Source organism: Mytilus trossulus, unplaced genomic scaffold (genome assembly GCF_036588685.1).
Source record: "Mytilus trossulus isolate FHL-02 unplaced genomic scaffold, PNRI_Mtr1.1.1.hap1 h1tg001048l__unscaffolded, whole genome shotgun sequence".
Taxonomy (NCBI): domain Eukaryota; kingdom Metazoa; phylum Mollusca; class Bivalvia; order Mytilida; family Mytilidae; genus Mytilus; species Mytilus trossulus.
The window spans coordinates 1-20,568 of record NW_026963619.1 but is presented as its reverse complement, the minus strand read 5'-3'; the positions used below and the strand labels follow the sequence as shown (position 1 = coordinate 20,568).

Sequence of the window (20,568 nt, the reverse complement as noted above, 5' to 3'; positions counted from 1 at the left end):
GATTTCTTAACTCAAAAAAATAACTCTCTTTTATTCGGGAAAATTAAATTCTTAAACTTGTCTTGAAAAACCCTTATGCAAAAGGTACTAAAATTTATTTATACTATTTTAATTCAAGTGCACTTTTCACAAAACAATTATGCACGTCTCTTTAAAAAAGATAAATTATAAAAAGCCTCAGTAAGAGGAATCTAGAACTGACAATTCTAAGTTATATATTAACTACTTTTAACTTATTTATGAAGAAGAAGATTAACTTTTTCTTTAGGAATCAAAGCCCTACTTACTACAATTTTTCTTTATAACGCTTCGAAGTTCTAAGTGCCAAAAAACTACTTTTGAACTTTGCTTCATCAAAGCAACTGGATCATCCCCCACGTGGCACTAAGCTTAGGCCTAACTAGACTATGGAGAATTTGCAGTTCTCAGTTATATTAACATTAACTACTAAGCACAACTTAAGAGAAATACTATCTGACTTAAGAATGAAAATCTTATGTTTTCCCTAAACTACTTAAGCAAGCCAAAGCAAATTACTGCGATTTTGAATTAACAGCTCAACGTTTTAGCTTAAACTATTTGGCCAGCATACACTAATTTCATTAGAACTTTTGCTTGGAAGGCAAATATAATATTATTTACTATATATGCATATTATAGCCTAGCAGCAACTTCCGTTACTGCTACCTTGTTACGACTTTTCACAGGTTTCCCCGCGAGCGACGGGCGATTAGTACTCATCTGATTGTATTCAGGGTAATTTTATTTTTAACCCTTACTTACAAGTCCTTCTTCAAAGGCAAGTTTTCTTATCTTATTTGTCTACTTAGTTGAGCTACCTTTTAGTAGCTCAATCTTTGAATTATTGCTTAAGTTACATCTGTATCCCAGATTAACCTTGTCATAAGCTGCATGTCAATCTGAATTATTTTTGAAGTTGTGCTACATGGGCATATAGCCAATTCTAGTAGCTGCACCTAACTAAAAGTAACTTACCTTACCGAACTCAGCAAGTAAAATAAGAGTTAGCTTCAGTAATAACCAAAAATTTTACCCGGACACTCACCATATTAGAGTAAACAACCATACACACGCACTAATAAGACAAGGCTCAAATGTAGGTGGGTTATCCTTTAACACCCAGGATCCCCTGTTTTCTATCTCAGACACCGCCTATTTATTTCTCTTTGACAACCAAATGTTTAGTTAAGAGGAACTTTTGTTTTAAACTATGGATAACAGGGTATCTAATCCTGGTTTCACTTCATAGATTCGTTAGAAGCTCACTAAAACTTTAGGAATATAACCACAAAAAACCGTTAACATTACACTGCACCTATAGTTTTTTTATAGTTTTATAACACAACATTGACTCTAACCAATCCGCTTAAATTTATATTCGAACTGAATCTAACCGCGGCTGCTGGCATTCATCAATTGACCCCGAATTTGTCAAAAAGCTGGGTTAAAGTTTCCTTTATTAACCAATTTTCCCCACTGATGTTGAACTTGCACTTAATTTGTTCAAGCCCGCATTTAGAATCATGAGAAGCATTTTGCCCATAAATTTAGGGCCATAATCAAACCCTCCTACAGATTTGACACAAGGTACTAAAGTATCCATCTTCCTCATTTTCAATGAGACGCTTTAATTAAGCTACTGTATCTTCTATTTTAGGTTTATTTTACTCTTCGTAAAGGCACCATGGTTTTTATGCACAAATACGACACCACTAATATTACAAACAGTAACACACCAGCTATTAGGATATATAACCTTAACCCGCTTCTTTCAGCCATGAAACTTAGAAACAAAGACCCGCTAATTTCTCTGTACTCGTAATTCATAAGACCCATAAGGACCGCTCTGGCACAACACCTTCTGACGAGAACCATAAACTCTAGATTAAAACGATACACTTCATTGGGGTAGATCCTTAAAACATACAAGAACAGGACTATTACACCCCTAACGTAAGTTAGGAACAATAAGAACCCTAACAACCTTCTAACCTCCAGTGCAACCTCCACACATGCAATTATAGACCCCCTCAATAGCACTAGCCCTAAAGAAATAGGTTGCTTGGCAATTAAGACAATCGAAAACACAGCCATCAAAATTACACATATGACTATAACTCTCATTATATAAACATAATTAAGCTTACGCCCCCCGCTACCACCAGCCCTCATACTACCAGCTGGTAGGTAAAATAATTTTTCTGAACAATTTCATTCAAACAGCTGAGTTGACCTAGTCCCTTATGGGCACCTTGAGGGCCCAATAGCTCTAGTCAACCTTGATCCAGACTTTGAGCTACCATCCTGGACCCCTTAAAGAAGGCCATTTTTCTGGGGTGGGAGGTTAGCCTCTCTATGAGCCACATTCTCAAAAAGAATCTTAATAGTTTGGCTGACGACCAAGGCTTAGACCCTAATTTTCTAAGCACTCCTCATCACAAAATTAACCCTACAAAGGGAATAAGAAATACTCTGACTCTCTCATATTTCTCAAGAACTACTACAAACCCAAACCTCTCTATTTTCCTCCCTAATACCCCTCCTAAGATAATAGCCCCAATATACAGGCTAAGAAAAGGAGTTTGTATATTTAAGTGCTCATTAATCCGCAAACTTCTGCTATTAACGTAATTAGACCCAAGTATTACTCTAAATACAATCCGTGCCCTATAAAAAGAAGTGAAGATTAAACCTGTTAGCTCTAATAAATAGCACCCATAAGTTATTCTTCTGTCTATCATTCTTAGCTCAATTATTAGGTCTTTAGAGAAAAACCCTCTTATAAACGGGGCCCCTCTCAAGGACACAATTGCAACCGTTATTGCACCCATTCTTACCGGTAATCCTTGCCACAAGCTTCTTAACCCCCGGATATCTTGGATTCTTTGGTTTCTATGAATAACACCCCCTGCGCCTAGAAACAACAAAGCTTTAAATACCGCATGGGTTACTAAATGAAAAAAAGCTACAGACGGAAGAAGGATTGAAATCGAGAATATTATTAACCTTAACTGCCTCAAAGTCGAGAGTGCGATTACCTTTTTTAGGTCAAACGCAAACACAGCCCTTGACCCCGCTAATATTAGAGTAAATAGTCTTAAGACTATAAGTATTTGAGTCACAAAGGGATTAGCTCTGATAATATAAAAAGAGCGAAGAATCAAATAAACCCCAGCTGTCACCAATGTCGAAGAATGCACCAAAGAGGAGACCGGTGTGGGTGCCGCCATGGCAGCAGGTAGCCATGCGCAAAACGGCATTTGTGCGCTTTTAGTTATACCTGCAAGAACTACCACAAACCCTAAATTAACCCATGTCTGCACTGGGTGGTATATATAAATTAACCACCCCCCTTCTCTTAAAAAAATAGAAACTCTAAAAAGTACAAAAACATCCCCAATTCGATTAGTCAAAGCTGTCAACATAGCCGCAGATAACCTCTTATTGTTCTGGTAATAAGCCACTAATAGGAATGAGGTGAGCCCTAGCCCGTCTCAACCAATTAAAAGTATTACTAAATTAGGAACTAAGATTATAAACACTATAGACAGCACAAACAACCATACTAATCCCATAAACCGCTTGTAGTATGGCTCTCCAGCTATATACCACTTGCAGTAGGTTGCTACACTTCCTCTAATTACCAAAACCGTCCCAACAAAGACTATTCTTACGCTATCTAGTAGAACTCTGAAGCTAAATGAGAGACAATTACTCTCTCAAACAGTAACTTCCAATAAATAAGCTTTTCCAAAGGTCCTCCCTCTAAGAATAAATAAGTATCCAATCAGAATCAGTAAAAGTAACCCTAAGTTACTTTTTAATTGTATGATACTATTTTTACGAGCCATCTCTTAGTAACCTTGACATCAAATCGTCTCCGCATAGTCGCATCACCATAACCAGAAGGGCCAAGCAAATTCTGGCTTCGCAAACAGCTAAACATAGAATTAGTAAAATTAACCAAAACTGATTTATTAGAAACACATGGGTTACAAACAATAAGCCTAGTCTTATTATTTCAAGCCCTACAAATAAACACAAAAGGTGTTTGTTTATACGGAAGATTACAAAACAGCCTATACTTATTAAGAAAACTCCTAGGAATTTTATTCAAATCATAGCTTTAAAACACATAGTTTTCTACGACTTACAAGGCCGTCGCTTCAGCAAAGCTTTTAAAACTACCTACCTTCTATGATCCTCCGTATAGAGACACAATAAGACACAAAAAATATAACACTGAATACACGCGATTGCAACTTCAGCGGCTCCAAAAACACCTCCGCCCATTATTAACCCTTTAATACCCCCAACTCCTGTAAGCAGCCTTCTGCTATTTAACCAGCTAACTACTAACTCTCTCCTGCATATAGTTAGAATTACTTTACCAGCTCCCAGATTTAGTGTCAGACGTAAAACTAATGTTAAAGGGCGAAGTATGCCACTAATTAGCTCAACCACTACTATAAAAGGCACAAGGATTAACGGGCAACCTGTTGGAACGAGACTCATCAACCCCTGCTCAAATCTGCATAAAAGACTAGATAAAACTAAACAAGTTCAAATAGACAAAGCAAAGGAGAACCCGAACACAAACTGCCCTCTTACAGGGAAAAAGAATGGAAAGTTTCCAGACAGATTTAGTATCAGAATTATCATGAACAGACCCCTTATTACTAGAGGAAACCCAGATAGCTTTAGTCCCTTTCCGTTCAATCGAATCATCGAATAAGTAAAGGATAGCACCAAACTCCGAAAAGAGCTCGTACTTCTACCCTTAGTGTACACGTCTCTAAATAGCACGGTTATTGGCACTATAGAAGACAGCAACCATAACGGCATAGACAACCAAATTAAGTTATAGCTGTGAGCATCAAATCTAGAAAAAACATCTATTAACATGACTTTAAATTATTGATTACGCGATTTCTTATAAATATAAGTGATACACGTGTTATAAGGGTTAGTTCACACAAATGGCAATTGGCTATAAACATGCTTCCTTCCTGGATAAAGGTCTCGGGTACCTGCTCAGTCTATTTCACCACATAAACCCCCACTAAATACAACCCCTCGCTGGCTTACTAGAGCCTCTCATAGAAGGAACTTAAAATATATTAGAGACCCAAAAGACACAGCGGACCCATAAGAAGACACCCAATGTCAGTGAGCATAAATATCAGCGTAGTCTATATACCGTCGAGGCATTCCTCTTAGGCCTAAGAAATGCTGAGGAAAGAAGGTAGTATTTACCCCAAAAAATATTGCTATAAAATGGGCTTTCCTCCATTTCTTATTAAAGCATACTCCAACAAAATTTGGCAACCAATGGTTAAGACCACAGAACACCCCAAACACCGCCCCTATTCTTAGCACATAATGGAAATGAGCCACCACATAATATGTGTCGTGTAGAGACACATCCATAGAAGCCCTAGACAGTAAGACCCCTGTTAGCCCTCCCACGGTGAATAAAAACAGAAACCCAGTACTTCAGTAGGCGGCAGGCTTTATTTTGAATTTTCTTCCTGCTATAGTTGCCAGTCATCTGAATACTTTCACCCCTGTTGGAACAGCGATTACTATAGTTGCGGTAGAAAAATAGCCTCGAGTATCAACATTAAGACCTACGGTAAACATGTGGTGAGCCCACACCATACACCCTAACCCTCCAATTCCGATTATTGCGTATACTATCCCAATTAGACCAAAAACCGCTTCTTTTCCAGAGCAATGCATAATTACTTTTGATATCACACCAAAGGCAGGTAGAATAAGAATATACACTTCCGGATGCCCAAAAAATCAAAACAAATGTTGGAACAAAACGGGGTCCCCCCCTCCTGCGGGATCGAAAAAAGTTGTGTTAAAGTTTCGGTCAAACAAGATTATTGTGATGCCCCCTCCTAGAACCGGAATTGAAATAATTAAAAGAACTGCAGTAACTCTAATCCTTAAAACATAAAGCTCCGCTCGTTCTCCTTTCATTTCTAACACTGGCATATTTTTATTGGTCCTAGCAAAGTTAATAGCCCCCACTAGAGAGCTGAGCCCAGCTAGATGTAGTGACACAATAAGAACATCCATCCTAGGGCCCCTATGATAGGGGTACACAGATAAAGGGGGGTAAATAGTTCATCCAGCACCAACTCCTTTATCCGTTCTAAAGGACAGTATTAGTAAATATAGTGCATTAGGAGATAGTCAATAACTTAAGTTGTTTATTCGCGGGTAAATTATATCTTTACCTCCTACTAGCAGAGGAATCAACCAATTACCGAAAGCTCCAATTAAGATAGGTATCACAGCAAAAAAAATTATTATTAAGGCATGCGTTGTAACCACCACATTATAGAATCAATCTCTTTTTAAGAACACTGCTCCAGGATGCCCCAGTTGCATTCGGATCATTAACCTCAACCTTGCTCCAAACAACCCTCCTCAGACTCCGCTATACAGATAAAGGGTTCCAATATCTTTGTGATTTGTTGATCACAGCCATCGACGTCACCAGGACTCCACTTCTCCATAACCCCCTACTTCTTCCTTTTTTAGTATTTTTATCATTTTATTTATCCTTACTTAGAAGCCAATCATCTAGCCTTATTAGCCCTTAGAGCCGCACTAGATTTTAGCCTCTTAATATTTTTTTCCCTATACGCTATAGTAAGATATGCCTTTTCAAACCTTCTATTAGATCCTTGAGAACTTTCATTGGTCCCATACTTCCTTAAGAAGCACTCTCGACGTGAAAACCACAGGTACACACAATACACTTCCAACAGCAAAAGTAAGCCTCTTACAATCACCTCTCATCAAAATTCGTTTCGCATAAATGCCACTTCTAGTATTAACCTACTCATTCCAAAGACCCCTCACGATATTCGTGGTAGAGACCCCCAAACAAGATAAGAAGGAAACCCCTTGAGGACAAAATCCCTAACACTCTCTTACCGTAAAAGAACATGTAGGCAAAAGGTATTAACAGCACTACCTCTACATCAAACACGACGAACAAAACTGCTACTAGAAAGAATCGGATAGAAAAGGGCCTCCGAGCTCTTCCAATAGGCTCAAATCCACACTCATATGGACTGCACTTTTCTCGGTCTAGACCCCGCTTTTCCCTTAGTAGCATAAATAACCCCGTAAACAAAAAAGACACAATGCAGACAAACGCAACTCTTAACCCCATAACCATTCTTCTAGAAAACTTATGGAAGTGTCTTTAGCTCCCAAAGCCAATATTTTATTTTAAACTATATCTAGCTAAAAAAGGGTTGACACCACTAATAGCCCCACAACCTATCGTTCTTAAATTAAACTACTTTTTTATAAGGAAAAATGGTACAAGCCATTTATAACAAAGTTAGCAGCCCTATTATGTTAATTAACTTCCTCACTTAAGAATGAAAACCTAGGCTTAATAATTAGATGCAAACCAATCCTTTTTTTTAAAGTACCATTCTACAAAAAGGAGGTAACAACTACCTATAGTTATGTTTGAAACAAAATATTTTATTTTAAATTACCTTTTTATCATACTTTTGTGGTTTTACCCACTCTTTTTGAGCCGAAATCAAAACGCCCCTGGCCTAAAAGCAGTTTCTAAATAAATCTCACCAAGATCAATGCCCCCCCTGCTAGGTTAGCCCCGATCACTATCCTCCACATAATCTTGAATTCTGCTTTGTTTTTGTCTACTAACCTTTTTATTACTATCCTATAAAAAAAGTCAATGTAGAATTTTAGCCTGATTACTGAACCTATAATACAAGCCACGATTACAGCCCTTCCTCTCATTAGAAACACCAATACTTTCGCTAGAAAGCCAAGGAAAGGAGGCATCCCCATCAGTATCAGTAACCCTATACCCCTCGCGGCTCTACTAATCTGACCGCCCATTCTTGTTTTGTTTATTATTGAGCACCCATAAAAAAACAGCCCTACCGACAGCGAGTAAACTGCAAAATACCCTACAAAGACTACTCTTGACCATGTGAGCCCTAACAGCATTCATGATGTATGCACAAACGACGAGTACGCGCTTATTACTCGTACTGAATTCTGGTTAAGGCCCCCTACTGCCCCAATTCCAGCTATCAATACAATTACTACTCACAACCCCTTAGAGGGTATAATTATTGATAAAAAGACAAGGGGGGCGACTTTTTGCCAAGTTAATATTAACCCTCTTGCTAACCATCTGCTGTTCTTAATAATTGAAGGGACCCACGAATGTAGCGGGAAAACGCCAGATTTTAACACTGTACCCGCCCCCCTTATCACCAGCCCTCTCACTACGTGCTGCTCTATCAAGGTTACAAAACCCACTAGTATCAGAATTGACCCCGTTCTTTGTACCACAAAATATTTTACACAGGGCTCAGGACTATAGTGACCATCAGGGTTTATAATTACAAGAAATCCATACAGATTTAGCTCTAAACCGAGTCACACCCCTACTATCTCTTCTCTTCTAACCCTAAGAATTGTCCCGATCAATATTACCCCTAATCTCACTAATTTTATAGGTCTTACCACAAAGCTTACCATTTCAAGTAAAGGTTACTTATAACACTTGAAAATCATAGGTCTTCTGTCCTTAATTAGACTACTTTACTCAGACTAGTAAGCGCTTGGAATCGCTTTGGTACTTGATTTCAAATCAAAACTGTTTAACTAGTCTGTATGACTCCTATTTTTAACCTTTTAAATGGTCAGGAATCTTATATCAGGACGGAGCATGCTCTTCTTGAATGTACGCATACCACGAAGGCTTTGCGTCTGGGTACTTAAACGTATAGACGTCCCCGTCTCATATTTTGAACCACCACATGTATAACCATCCTCCAAACCACACATATACTAAACATCATAATGCTACCCATACCACATCTACGAAGTGTCAGTACCAAATGCAAGCCTCAAAACCAAAGTGCCGTTGACTGGAAAACTCCCCACGCCATAGTCGGACTAACCTCACCATTAGTCAAAGAGTCCCCACAACTACGTGCATTCCATGAAACCCAGTTAGTAAATAAAACACTCTTCCATACACCCTATCTGCAATAGTGTATGAGTTTCAGTAGTATTCTCGAAGTTGCACTAGGAAGAACACAGTCCCACATAAAATTGTTACCACTAGGCCAATAAATGGCCCAACATCATAATCCTTCAAACGCATTCTCTTATGGGCTTGAGTTACGAATAACCCCCTCCTAATTAAAAGACCTGTCTCGAACAGCCTTGTCGACGACGGGTTTGGCGTGCGGATCCCTGGAGGGGGTCATCGCATCCCTAGTTCACACGAGGGTCTTAAGGCATTATGGAAGAAAGTCCAAAAAAAAGAAAAGAAGAACATTACTTCAGACAGAATAAAAAGGGCAACTCCATCACGAAATCTCTTGATTACGAAGCGAGTATGAAACCCAATATCTCCCTCACGAATTAAGTCTCGCCATCATCTAAAAGTTCTCAATAGTATACACCCCAACCTCATTCCTATTAATAGAAATCTGGGAGTTCGATGCAGTCACAAAATTAACCCTACCGCTATTCCGTTTGCCGAGATAGCCACAAAAAAGGGCCACGGACTTGGACCTGGTACATAGTAACGAGAATAAGGATTACGATTCATTGTTTAGGGTATATAAACATAAACATAAAGTTCAGCGGTATCCAATGAGCCGCCAGAACAAAAACATCACAAACTCTTCTCAAGTTTAAGGACTCCCTGTGTGACACCCCCTTCCCGTGACAACAACTTCCATATAGGTATAGTCTAAAACATGCCCTAATAAAGCTTATCAGACCCAGGATAAGCAGGAACACTCCACTTATTCACCCTCCCACGCCGAAAACGAGGATTTCCCCAAATAAGTTTAGACTAGGAGGGGCTGCTATGTTGCTTGATCTTAACAGGAAACACATTAAGACTAGACTTGGGCAGACTAACAAGCCCCCTTTATTTATTACTAGCAGACGCGAGTGCCTCATCTTATAGATAGCATTCACATACCTGAACAAACCTGATGAACACAACCCATGCCCGATCATAATAATAATGGCCCCCACTACCCCTAATACCGTGTTGCTAAGCACTCCTAATAGCACAAGCCTCATATGCGCTACAGAGGAATATGCTACCAAACATTTTAGGTCCACTTGCCGTACACACGCTAATCCTGCGTAGACACCTCCTGCCAAGTTCACCACTAGTAGCAGCACAAAAAAAACGCTTCTAAGCCTTATTTGTATAACTATTATAAATCGAAGCAGCCCGTACCCTCCTAATTTTAGTACCACCCCGGCCAATAGCATCGAACCGGCTACTGGGGCCTCTACGTGAGCCTTAGGTAGTCACAGGTGAAATGGATATATTGGTAGCTTGATAAGAAACCCTAGAATGTATAGCCATCACAATCTCATTCCCCTTTTTTTTACTAGCCTTACCACAGAACTTATCCTCCTCCTCAACCCTCTAATATAGAGTTCTCTTACCCCCCATAAGAAAAAAAGAGATCCGAACACCGTATAGATTACTATATACCCCCCTGCCTGTAAACGCTCTGGCTGATAGCCTCAGCCTACAATTAATAACAACAGAGGGGCTAGCACACTTTCAAAAAAAAAAAAAAAAAGAAAGAACCTCCTCACCCTGAATCTTATCACTAAAATTAGGCTGATTCTGATAATTATTAAATTAAATCTTGCTTTCCGGTGGATCTTAACCCTCCTTAGGTAGGAAAGAATTGCTACAAATAGAGTTAGTGTAACCATTAACCCTATTACAAAGTCTGTGGTGTACAACCCGTTCAACTCTACCCCCCCTATCGCGACTCTTGTGGCGCCCATACTTAGAATAGTTAGAACGCTTAACCCAATGACACTCATATTTAGGTTTTTTATAATAATCAATGCAATAAGTCTAATTGCCAACCTTTTAACCATAAGTAAGACAGACTTTATCTGACACATTCAGTGTAAATGAATTATACTAGTTTATATTATCTTACATACACCCTAACTAGAACTACTACACACACACTAGCCATAAGTATGACACATAGAAGAACAGTCCAACACAAACTCATTAACTTATCATAACGTAAACGAGGTAAAGAAGCACGAATAACCACAAAGAAGACCGCAAAAGCCATCATAAAGACCCCGATCAACGCTTCATTTCCCCCGAAAAATATCGCCGCCCTTATAACCCTTCTGAGAAGAATACTAGAGTACTCCGCAATAAATATAACTGCAAACCCCCCTCCGCTGTACTCCACGTTGTATCCTGACACTAATTCCGACTCTCCTTCCACAAAATCAAATGGCGCCCGATTAGTTTCAGCTAGCATACACAGCATTCAGACAACTATAACTACGCACAAAGGAAAAAAGAAAAAAAAGGACCTTTGTTGGAACACCCTAATTTCTTGAAACATAAACACACCCGAGCACAGCACCACACAAAAGAAGATAAATCCTATAGGGATCTCATAAGAAATTCTTTGCGCCATCGCACGAACTGCACCTAGCAAAGAGTATTTAGAGTTAGAAGCCCATCCGGATATTATTACCCCGTAAACCCTGACTCTAGTAATAACTATAAACAGAATCACCCCGAAAACATAAAACACTTCAGCCGACTTATACGGGTATAAAAGCCATCCAAGTAAACTGATAGTTAATATTAGTGCAGGAGCCAAAATGAAGGGCCCTACGTTAGCACGTGTAGGCACAATAAACTCTTTACATAACAACTTACCTGCGTCACTAAAAGGCTGCAAGATCCCTATATAACTCACCTTGGATGGACCCTTTCGGATTATAATGATAGCCAAAATTTTACGTTCCAACAAAGTATAGAAGCCCACAGCGAGAAGCACCCCTACAAAAGGGATAACACCAACAACCACGCCTACTCAGTCCACCAGTGCAGCCTTAGTCGACCCCAAGGGAGTAAAAGAGTCCGCTGACACTTGACAAAGGCTTAATAGGATAGAGGCTCCAAAGAAAACAGCTACTCTCCTTAGAGTCTTAAATAGACACTCGACACTAACCATAATGAGACTGGGCTTAGCTTTGTAATTCACACACAAACAAGAGTATATCTTATAAGACGAGCTTAAATCGTATGCATTAGGTCTGCCAGCTTGTGCCATGAAAGCAAGTATATATACTTATGAATTGATCCTAAATCAAACGCATTAGCTCTGCCAGCTCTCACAAAGATAAGAGCCACTACTCACGGCGCCTTAGGGGCATGAGCCCTATATCCTAATATTAGACCACCTTATCACTAAAAGCTACTTGCCCATTGTACAAGTTCATTAAATTAAAAGTTTAACGCTTCTTAAAAGCTTTAGCTTATTTTTTATTTTAGTTAAGAGCTTCCAACCATATGACAAAATATTTCTCAGGAATAAACTCAATCACAATCGGTATAAATCTATGGTTAACCCCGCAAATTTCAGAACACTGCCCGTAAATAATTCTACACTGGGAAGCTTTTATAGGAAGCCGATTAATTCGACCTGGGATGGCATCTACTTTAATTAGTAACTTAGGGAGTGCAAACGAATGGAGCACATCAGACCTTCTTACAAAAGCAGTTATTTGCACATCTGCTGGAGCCACCATCCGGTTATCAACATCCAACAAACGATACCCTCCTTTTCTAAATGTCTCCTGCTGGTCTTCTATGTAAGAATCAATTGTATAACACGAAATTCTTTCAGCGCTTTCTCTAGAGCTTGGAGTGTCTAAATTGCGACAAAATTCGTAAGATCAGTACCATTGTTTCCCAATCGCCTTAAAATTTCACCGGGGCCGTTTTACTTCTTCTATATAATATAGGTTAATTATAGAAGGAAACCACAACCCTACTAACATCAACATTGGCACAATAGTCCATCAAAATTCTAATCGTTGACGGTTCAAGAAATGGCGATAAGAAAATTTAGTAAGAAGGATTACGCATCCTATATATATAACAAAGACCAACACAGCCACTGCTACTATCATCACAAAACCATGGTACCGGAACAGGTCTTTCCCTAGTTCCCCATGGACAATATCACCAAAATATCGACTCCCGTAAAAAGACATATTTATATTTTTCTACACTTATTAGCCCACTCACGTGCGCTACTTTCGCGATTTACTAATTTTAATAACTTGAAATAAGCTAAAAACTTAAACCATTTCAGGTCTACAGGACGACTCCTACAGAATTTAGGGTATTCAAGCAGCTTGTCCCACACCCACAAAGAAAGAGGGTTTAATAACAACCTAGAGAAATAAATGACTGAAAGACACTGCCCCAAAATGATATAAGGCTCCCGCACTGGGCGAGCACCAATCCATGTTAACCTAATAAACCTACCAACCAACACTCAAAACACTACTTGATTAAACGGGTAAAAACATAAACTTCGATACTTACCTCTGTGAAGACTAGGAATTAGGTATAATACTACAATCGACAAAAACATAACATATACCCCCCCCGCTTTATGAGGAATTGAACGAAGGATTGCATAAGCAAACATAAAATACCACTCAGGCTGAACATGGATTGGCGTTTTTATAGGATTAGCAGGCCAATAGTTTAAATGATTCCCTAACAGCTCAGGATCCACACACACTAAATATATAAAAAAGAACCTAAAGCAAACATAACCAAAAAGATCTTTAATAGTATAGAAGGGGTGGAAGGGCACACACATAGTACCTCTTTCAATACCCAAAGGGTTATTACTCCCTTTCTCATGTAAAAAAAACAGGTGTAAAAAAACAACCGCCACTATCACAAACGGTAAGAGAAAGTGTAAAGTATAAAACCGCTTTAGAGTTGCATTACACACGGTCCAACCCCCTCATACATAGCGGAGCATACTCTCTCCTACTACGGGGATCACTCTAAGTATATTAGTAATAACAGTAGCCCCCCAATATGACATTTGCCCCCAAGGCAAAGTGTAACCGAGGAAAGCCTCCGCCATAGTTAACAAAAACAAATGCACCCCAAAATACCACACTGTCTTATCTAAATAAGACCCATAATACAGCCCACGAGCAATGTGCGCATAAATACAGATAAAAAACATAGAGGACCCATTTGCATGAATATTACGCAACATTCATCCTTTTTCCACATTACGCATAATATGTACTACAGAATCGAATGCCATGTCTTCATGAGCAGTATAATGAGTTGACAATAAAAGACCCCTTAGAAGTTGGATAATTAGGCACAAGCCTAGTATAGAGCCAAACCTTCACCAAGCGTTTAAGTTTACAGGACAAGGCAAATCATAGAACCTGTCATTCATAATCTTCACCAACTTATTAGTACTTCGTCACGGACCAACCCTCTTAGGCGTGTTAATATTATTCACAGTATTGTTACCAACCATCTCATAAGAAAGGCCTACACCTTGTTTATGAGTTTACAGCTCACCACCTCTTCCTCGGCCACCTCATGAATTTTTGTTATATATACAGGCACAAACCCCCCGCACACCGCATTTTTTTATGAGTACACATAAGCTTGGACCCCCCTTTTTACACCTCTGAAGACACCCAAAGTGTTAAGTGTCCAACTTTGTTTTTGCTCCATTTTTACTTTATTTTTAATTAGACTTAAAGCGACCAACAACTTACGCTTCAAAAATTTTTTTATTTTTAAGATACACGCCTCGTTTTCGAACCGAAAACCACATGAGCAACCAGAGCTGGGGTAAATGAGGAAATAAACGTCTCAAATCCCCATTATCCTACAGCTTACAATTAGCTATAGAGCCCAAGTAACTTAGAATTTAAGGGTCAAATTCACCACTTTCTCTGCCAATAATTAGGTTGAATCTCATGTGGTCCTGAAGAATGCTTACTCCCCGCAAAGGCTTTGTAGCCTTTCAAGCATACACTAAAACCAAGTTAATTAGGTGTAAGGAGACCCGTATTGACCAGTTTTTAAATAGACCATAACAGCCTAACAATAAACGAATTAACTGTAATTTTGCTTATCTTATGGATTATTTTAATAAATTATAACTATTAATACACCAATAAACTTTAACTATGAGCATTAATAACTACTGACCCCGTCTTTACTAACATCAGGAACACTGTCTTCTTCACTTACAACCACATTTCTCTGCTCGACTGGCTGACAGACATTAGCTGGGACTTCAGGCTCCACAACAGCTATTTGTTCTTCTAAAGGAACATAGCCACCCTCAGCATGGGGGCCCCCTTCCTCCTGATTATCAGGAACAACTTCAGCGACACCATTCACAACAGCATCTCCAACAGCTGAAATAGTTTCAGGTAATGGGAGCACCCTAACAGTGTCACCCCCTCCGCCCTGACATAAGTCCCCTCCTCCAACGTCTATTCTAAACACTCAGTTTTTATATGAAAAAAAACCATCTCACACACCCCTTAACAGTAAGCCTTTTTTTGCAGCAAACCCCTGCCTAAGCCACTCTCATACAGCCTCTCTAGTGCCCAACACATTCAACAATCTATCACTAAGCAACACACTCATTTACATAAAAAGAACCCTTTTTATAAGTTAATCAGCCTATTATACAATATTATTTATGTCATTACAGATCCGTCACAAAGTATTGCTTTAGCTAAAAACTCGCTCGCTTAAAAGAGACCTTAAAGCTATGCATAAGCTTTTGGGTTAACAAACCCAAAAACTTCAATTAAAATAAAGCTTCGCAGGGTCTTGTTGCTCTTCTTTTACACACAGGCCTCTTCGCTTTACCCTTATGCAAGAAGTACTAAAATTTATTTGCCCCACTTTACTTCAAGTAAGCTTTTTATGAGGCAATCGTGTGCATTTCTTTAGAAAGATAAATTCTAAAAAACCTCAGTGAGATGAGCCTAAAACTAATTAACTCCTCTTAAATTGTTTATAAAGAAAAGCTTTAACTTTTTCTTTAGGAATCAAAGTCCTACGTACTATAATACTTCTTTATAACACCTCAGAGCAATAAACTACTTTTGAGCTTAGCTTCATCAAAGCAACTGGGCCATCCCCCCACGTACAACTAAGCTAGGAAGAATTTGTAGCTCTCAGTTATATTAACATTAGCAACTAAACACAACTTAAGAGACAGGCTATCTGGCTTGAGAATAAGAATCTTATACCCTAAGCAAATTACTGGGATTTTCAATTAACAGCTCAACATTCTAGCTTAATTTATTCACCCAGCGTACACTAATTTCATTAAAATTTTTGCCCAGAAGGCAAATATAGTAATTATTGCTATGTAACCATCCTATAACCAGCACATTTAACAGCCTAACGCCACGTTTATTTACATAAAAAGGCCCTATACAATATTGTCTATAGCACTCAGATCTGTGACAGAACATTGCTTTGCTTAAAAACCTTTTATACGAAACTAACTCACTTAAAAGGGACCTCAGGACCAGACATAAACTTCATCACTTGTAGTCTTTGTAAGTTTATAACCCACCTAACCCCCTTTTAGGCGTGTTAATATTACATACTATTGTTAACACTTACTTTTTAAGACGCTCACAACCTTGTTTACAAGCTCACGCTTCTACGTTTCACAATTTTATTTAGCTTCATTTTGTTGCTGCACACCACATTTTTGTCACCTCTATTTAACCTGCTTTCCTATTTCCTCCCCTCCAGATCAGCCCCCCCAGGCATTAGTGTGTCATTTTGATTTTATTTTATTTTTGATTTACTTTTTTGCTTAGACTTTAAGTGACCCATGAATTACGCTTTGGGAACTTTCATATGACTTGATTTCTATTTATTTTTTGATTTTAAGATACAGATAGTCTAGTTTTCAAACCCCAAAAAATCACATGAGCAACCAAAATTAGGGCAAACGAAAAAAATTAACACCTTAGATCCATTTCTCCTGCAGTTTACAATTAACCACAGGAAGCAAATAGCTTTAGAATTTAGGTTTAAGTTTGTTTTTTTCTACCACTAATTAGGTTAAGTCTCACATGACTCTGAAAAATGCTTACTCACTGTAAAGGGTTCAAAACCTTATCTACAACAGGTTGTAAAGCATAATCTAAAACAAGTTTGGACAGGTATGGGCATTCGCAACTAGATTTTCAATAAAATACACAATGTCAAGTAAAATTAAGTTTTACTTTGACTTATAAGTTATCTTAACTAAGGGCTTTTTACATGCATCAGCAACAGGGTTTCCGTGTAAAAGGACAGGAGAACAGGCCTTGCGGTCACTGTACCGGCCGGTAACAGGAAATGCGGTACACTATAAAACCTCATTCTTAAGGGTTTCCACAGTGTTTGGTTTTTTTTTGTCTGTTACTAGCACAAATCCATTACACACCGCCTTTTTAGAACCCTTGTTTTATTCTTTAGGTGGGTGATTGCTGCTTTTTGGCTGCATTAATAGACTGTTTTATTTTTTACCTAATTTGCAACCCGTTTTAACCCTATTTTTTAATAAAATAGCAATACTAATTTTAACAAGAACCAACGACACGCCCTACCGCCACTAATTGGCCTTCAGCTTCATAAAAGGCAACCCTTTTTATAAACTAATCAGTTTATTGCGTAGCATTATTTAAGCAATGACAGAGCCAGGGCAAAGCGTTGCTTTAGCGAAAAAGTCCTTTCGTACAAAATTAGCTCATTTTTAAAAGAGGATAGAAACTGAACTAGCTCACGCCGTTCTGAACTCAGCTCATGTTAGATTTTAAAGGGCGAACAGACCCACCATTAGAAGCTTCTACGCCTCTAGGATATCTAAAGCCAACATCGAGGTCGCAATCTTCCCCTCCAATACCATCTTTCGGGAGAAATTGCGCTGTTATCCCTAGAGTAGCTAGCCACACATATAAAGTTAGGAAATACGAGTTAGATTTATATAATAGTGAAAGACTTATTTTCACTGATCTCCCATCAAAATCGTATAAGAGCCAAAAACTCCAATTAAGATAAAGCTTCATAGGGTCTTGTCGTCCTTCTTTTACATAAAGGCCTCTTCACCTTAAAGTTAGTTTAAATTAAATTTTCAGACACAGCACCTTCTTCGTTAACCCTTTCATACCATCCTTCAATTGAAAGGCAAATTATCGCGCTACCTTAGGACGCTCACGTTAACGCCGCCGTTTACAACAAACATTACTCTAGTTGCACTGGGCAGGGACTACCTTTTACTTACATCAAAAGGAAATGTTTTTGTTAAACAGTCGAGAAGTTTAGTTTGCCGAATTCGTTTAAAAACTTTTATTTAGCCTTTAGTTTTTTAAGGTAAAACAAAATAGTAATACCAAATAAATAATATTTTTACTCGTTTTTATCATAGTCACTGGTCCTACAACCATAGGCTTATTTTAAAGTAAATGAATAACCCAATTAATCTTTTTTCCCCATCTGGTTTTAGTTAAAATACACTAATATCTAATAGCCAGTTTAAAGCCTATAGAAACCCAATTTTTTTTTAACATCAATTTTAGTATTTTTCAGCTTAACCCAAAAAATTTTACCCCTTAAATAGTTAAGGAAAATGCTTACACATCTTTTTAAGCCAACCAGATATCTAAAAGCGCGAATAGTATCTAGCCGCTATTCTTTAGTTTAATTAAATCTCTGCCACGATTTCTTAACTCAAAAAAATAACTCTCTTTTATTCGGGAAAATTAAATTCTTAAACTTGTCTTGAAAAACCCTTATGCAAAAGGTACTAAAATTTATTTATACTATTTTAATTCAAGTGCACTTTTCACAAAACAATTATGCACGTCTCTTTAAAAAAGATAAATTATAAAAAGCCTCAGTAAGAGGAATCTAGAACTGACAATTCTAAGTTATATATTAACTACTTTTAACTTATTTATGAAGAAGAAGATTAACTTTTTCTTTAGGAATCAAAGCCCTACTTACTACAATTTTTCTTTATAACGCTTCGAAGTTCTAAGTGCCAAAAAACTACTTTTGAACTTTGCTTCATCAAAGCAACTGGATCATCCCCCACGTGGCACTAAGCTTAGGCCTAACTAGACTATGGAGAATTTGCAGTTCTCAGTTATATTAACATTAACTACTAAGCACAACTTAAGAGAAATACTATCTGACTTAAGAATGAAAATCTTATGTTTTCCCTAAACTACTTAAGCAAGCCAAAGCAAATTACTGCGATTTTGAATTAACAGCTCAACGTTTTAGCTTAAACTATTTGGCCAGCATACACTAATTTCATTAGAACTTTTGCTTGGAAGGCAAATATAATATTATTTACTATATATGCATATTATAGCCTAGCAGCAACTTCCGTTACTGCTACCTTGTTACGACTTTTCACAGGTTTCCCCGCGAGCGACGGGCGATTAGTACTCATCTGATTGTATTCAGGGTAATTTTATTTTTAACCCTTACTTACAAGTCCTTCTTCAAAGGCAAGTTTTCTTATCTTATTTGTCTACTTAGTTGAGCTACCTTTTAGTAGCTCAATCTTTGAATTATTGCTTAAGTTACATCTGTATCCCAGATTAACCTTGTCATAAGCTGCATGTCAATCTGAATTATTTTTGAAGTTGTGCCATGGGCATATAGCCAATTCTAGTAGCTGCACCTAACTAAAAGTAACTTACCTTACCGAACTCAGCAAGTAAAATAAGAGTTAGCTTCAGTAATAACCAAAAATTTTACCCGGACACTCACCATATTAGAGTAAACAACCATACACACGCACTAATAAGACAAGGCTCAAATGTAGGTGGGTTATCCTTTAACACCCAGGATCCCCTGTTTTCTATCTCAGACACCGCCTATTTATTTCTCTTTGACAACCAAATGTTTAGTTAAGAGGAACTTTTGTTTTAAACTATGGATAACAGGGTATCTAATCCTGGTTTCACTTCATAGATTCGTTAGAAGCTCACTAAAACTTTAGGAATATAACCACAAAAAACCGTTAACATTACACTGCACCTATAGTTTTTTTATAGTTTTATAACACAACATTGACTCTAACCAATCCGCTTAAATTTATATTCGAACTGAATCTAACCGCGGCTGCTGGCATTCATCAATTGACCCCGAATTTGTCAAAAAGCTGGGTTAAAGTTTCCTTTATTAACCAATTTTCCCCACTGATGTTGAACTTGCACTTAATTTGTTCAAGCCCGCATTTAGAATCATGAGAAGCATTTTGCCCATAAATTTAGGGCCATAATCAAACCCTCCTACAGATTTGACACAAGGTACTAAAGTATCCATCTTCCTCATTTTCAATGAGACGCTTTAATTAAGCTACTGTATCTTCTATTTTAGGTTTATTTTACTCTTCGTAAAGGCACCATGGTTTTTATGCACAAATACGACACCACTAATATTACAAACAGTAACACACCAGCTATTAGGATATATAACCTTAACCCGCTTCTTTCAGCCATGAAACTTAGAAACAAAGACCCGCTAATTTCTCTGTACTCGTAATTCATAAGACCCATAAGGACCGCTCTGGCACAACACCTTCTGACGAGAACCATAAACTCTAG

General features: G+C 38.1%; 2 protein-coding genes across 2 annotated transcripts; both read right to left on the bottom strand.

Moving 5' to 3' along the window:
- Nucleotides 1-7,632: 7,632 nt before the first annotated feature.
- On the bottom strand, nt 7,633-8,580 carry LOC134703458 (NADH-ubiquinone oxidoreductase chain 2-like). Its single transcript, XM_063563493.1, is given in 1 exon segment — nt 7,633-8,580. A coding segment is annotated over 1 exon segment (948 nt).
- Nucleotides 8,581-8,728: 148 nt separating this feature from the next.
- LOC134703459 (cytochrome c oxidase subunit 3-like) lies at nt 8,729-9,704 on the bottom strand. The gene is given in 1 exon segment (XM_063563494.1): nt 8,729-9,704. A coding segment is annotated over 1 exon segment (936 nt). The 5' UTR covers nt 9,665-9,704.
- Between the last annotated feature and the right edge of the window lie 10,864 nt (nt 9,705-20,568).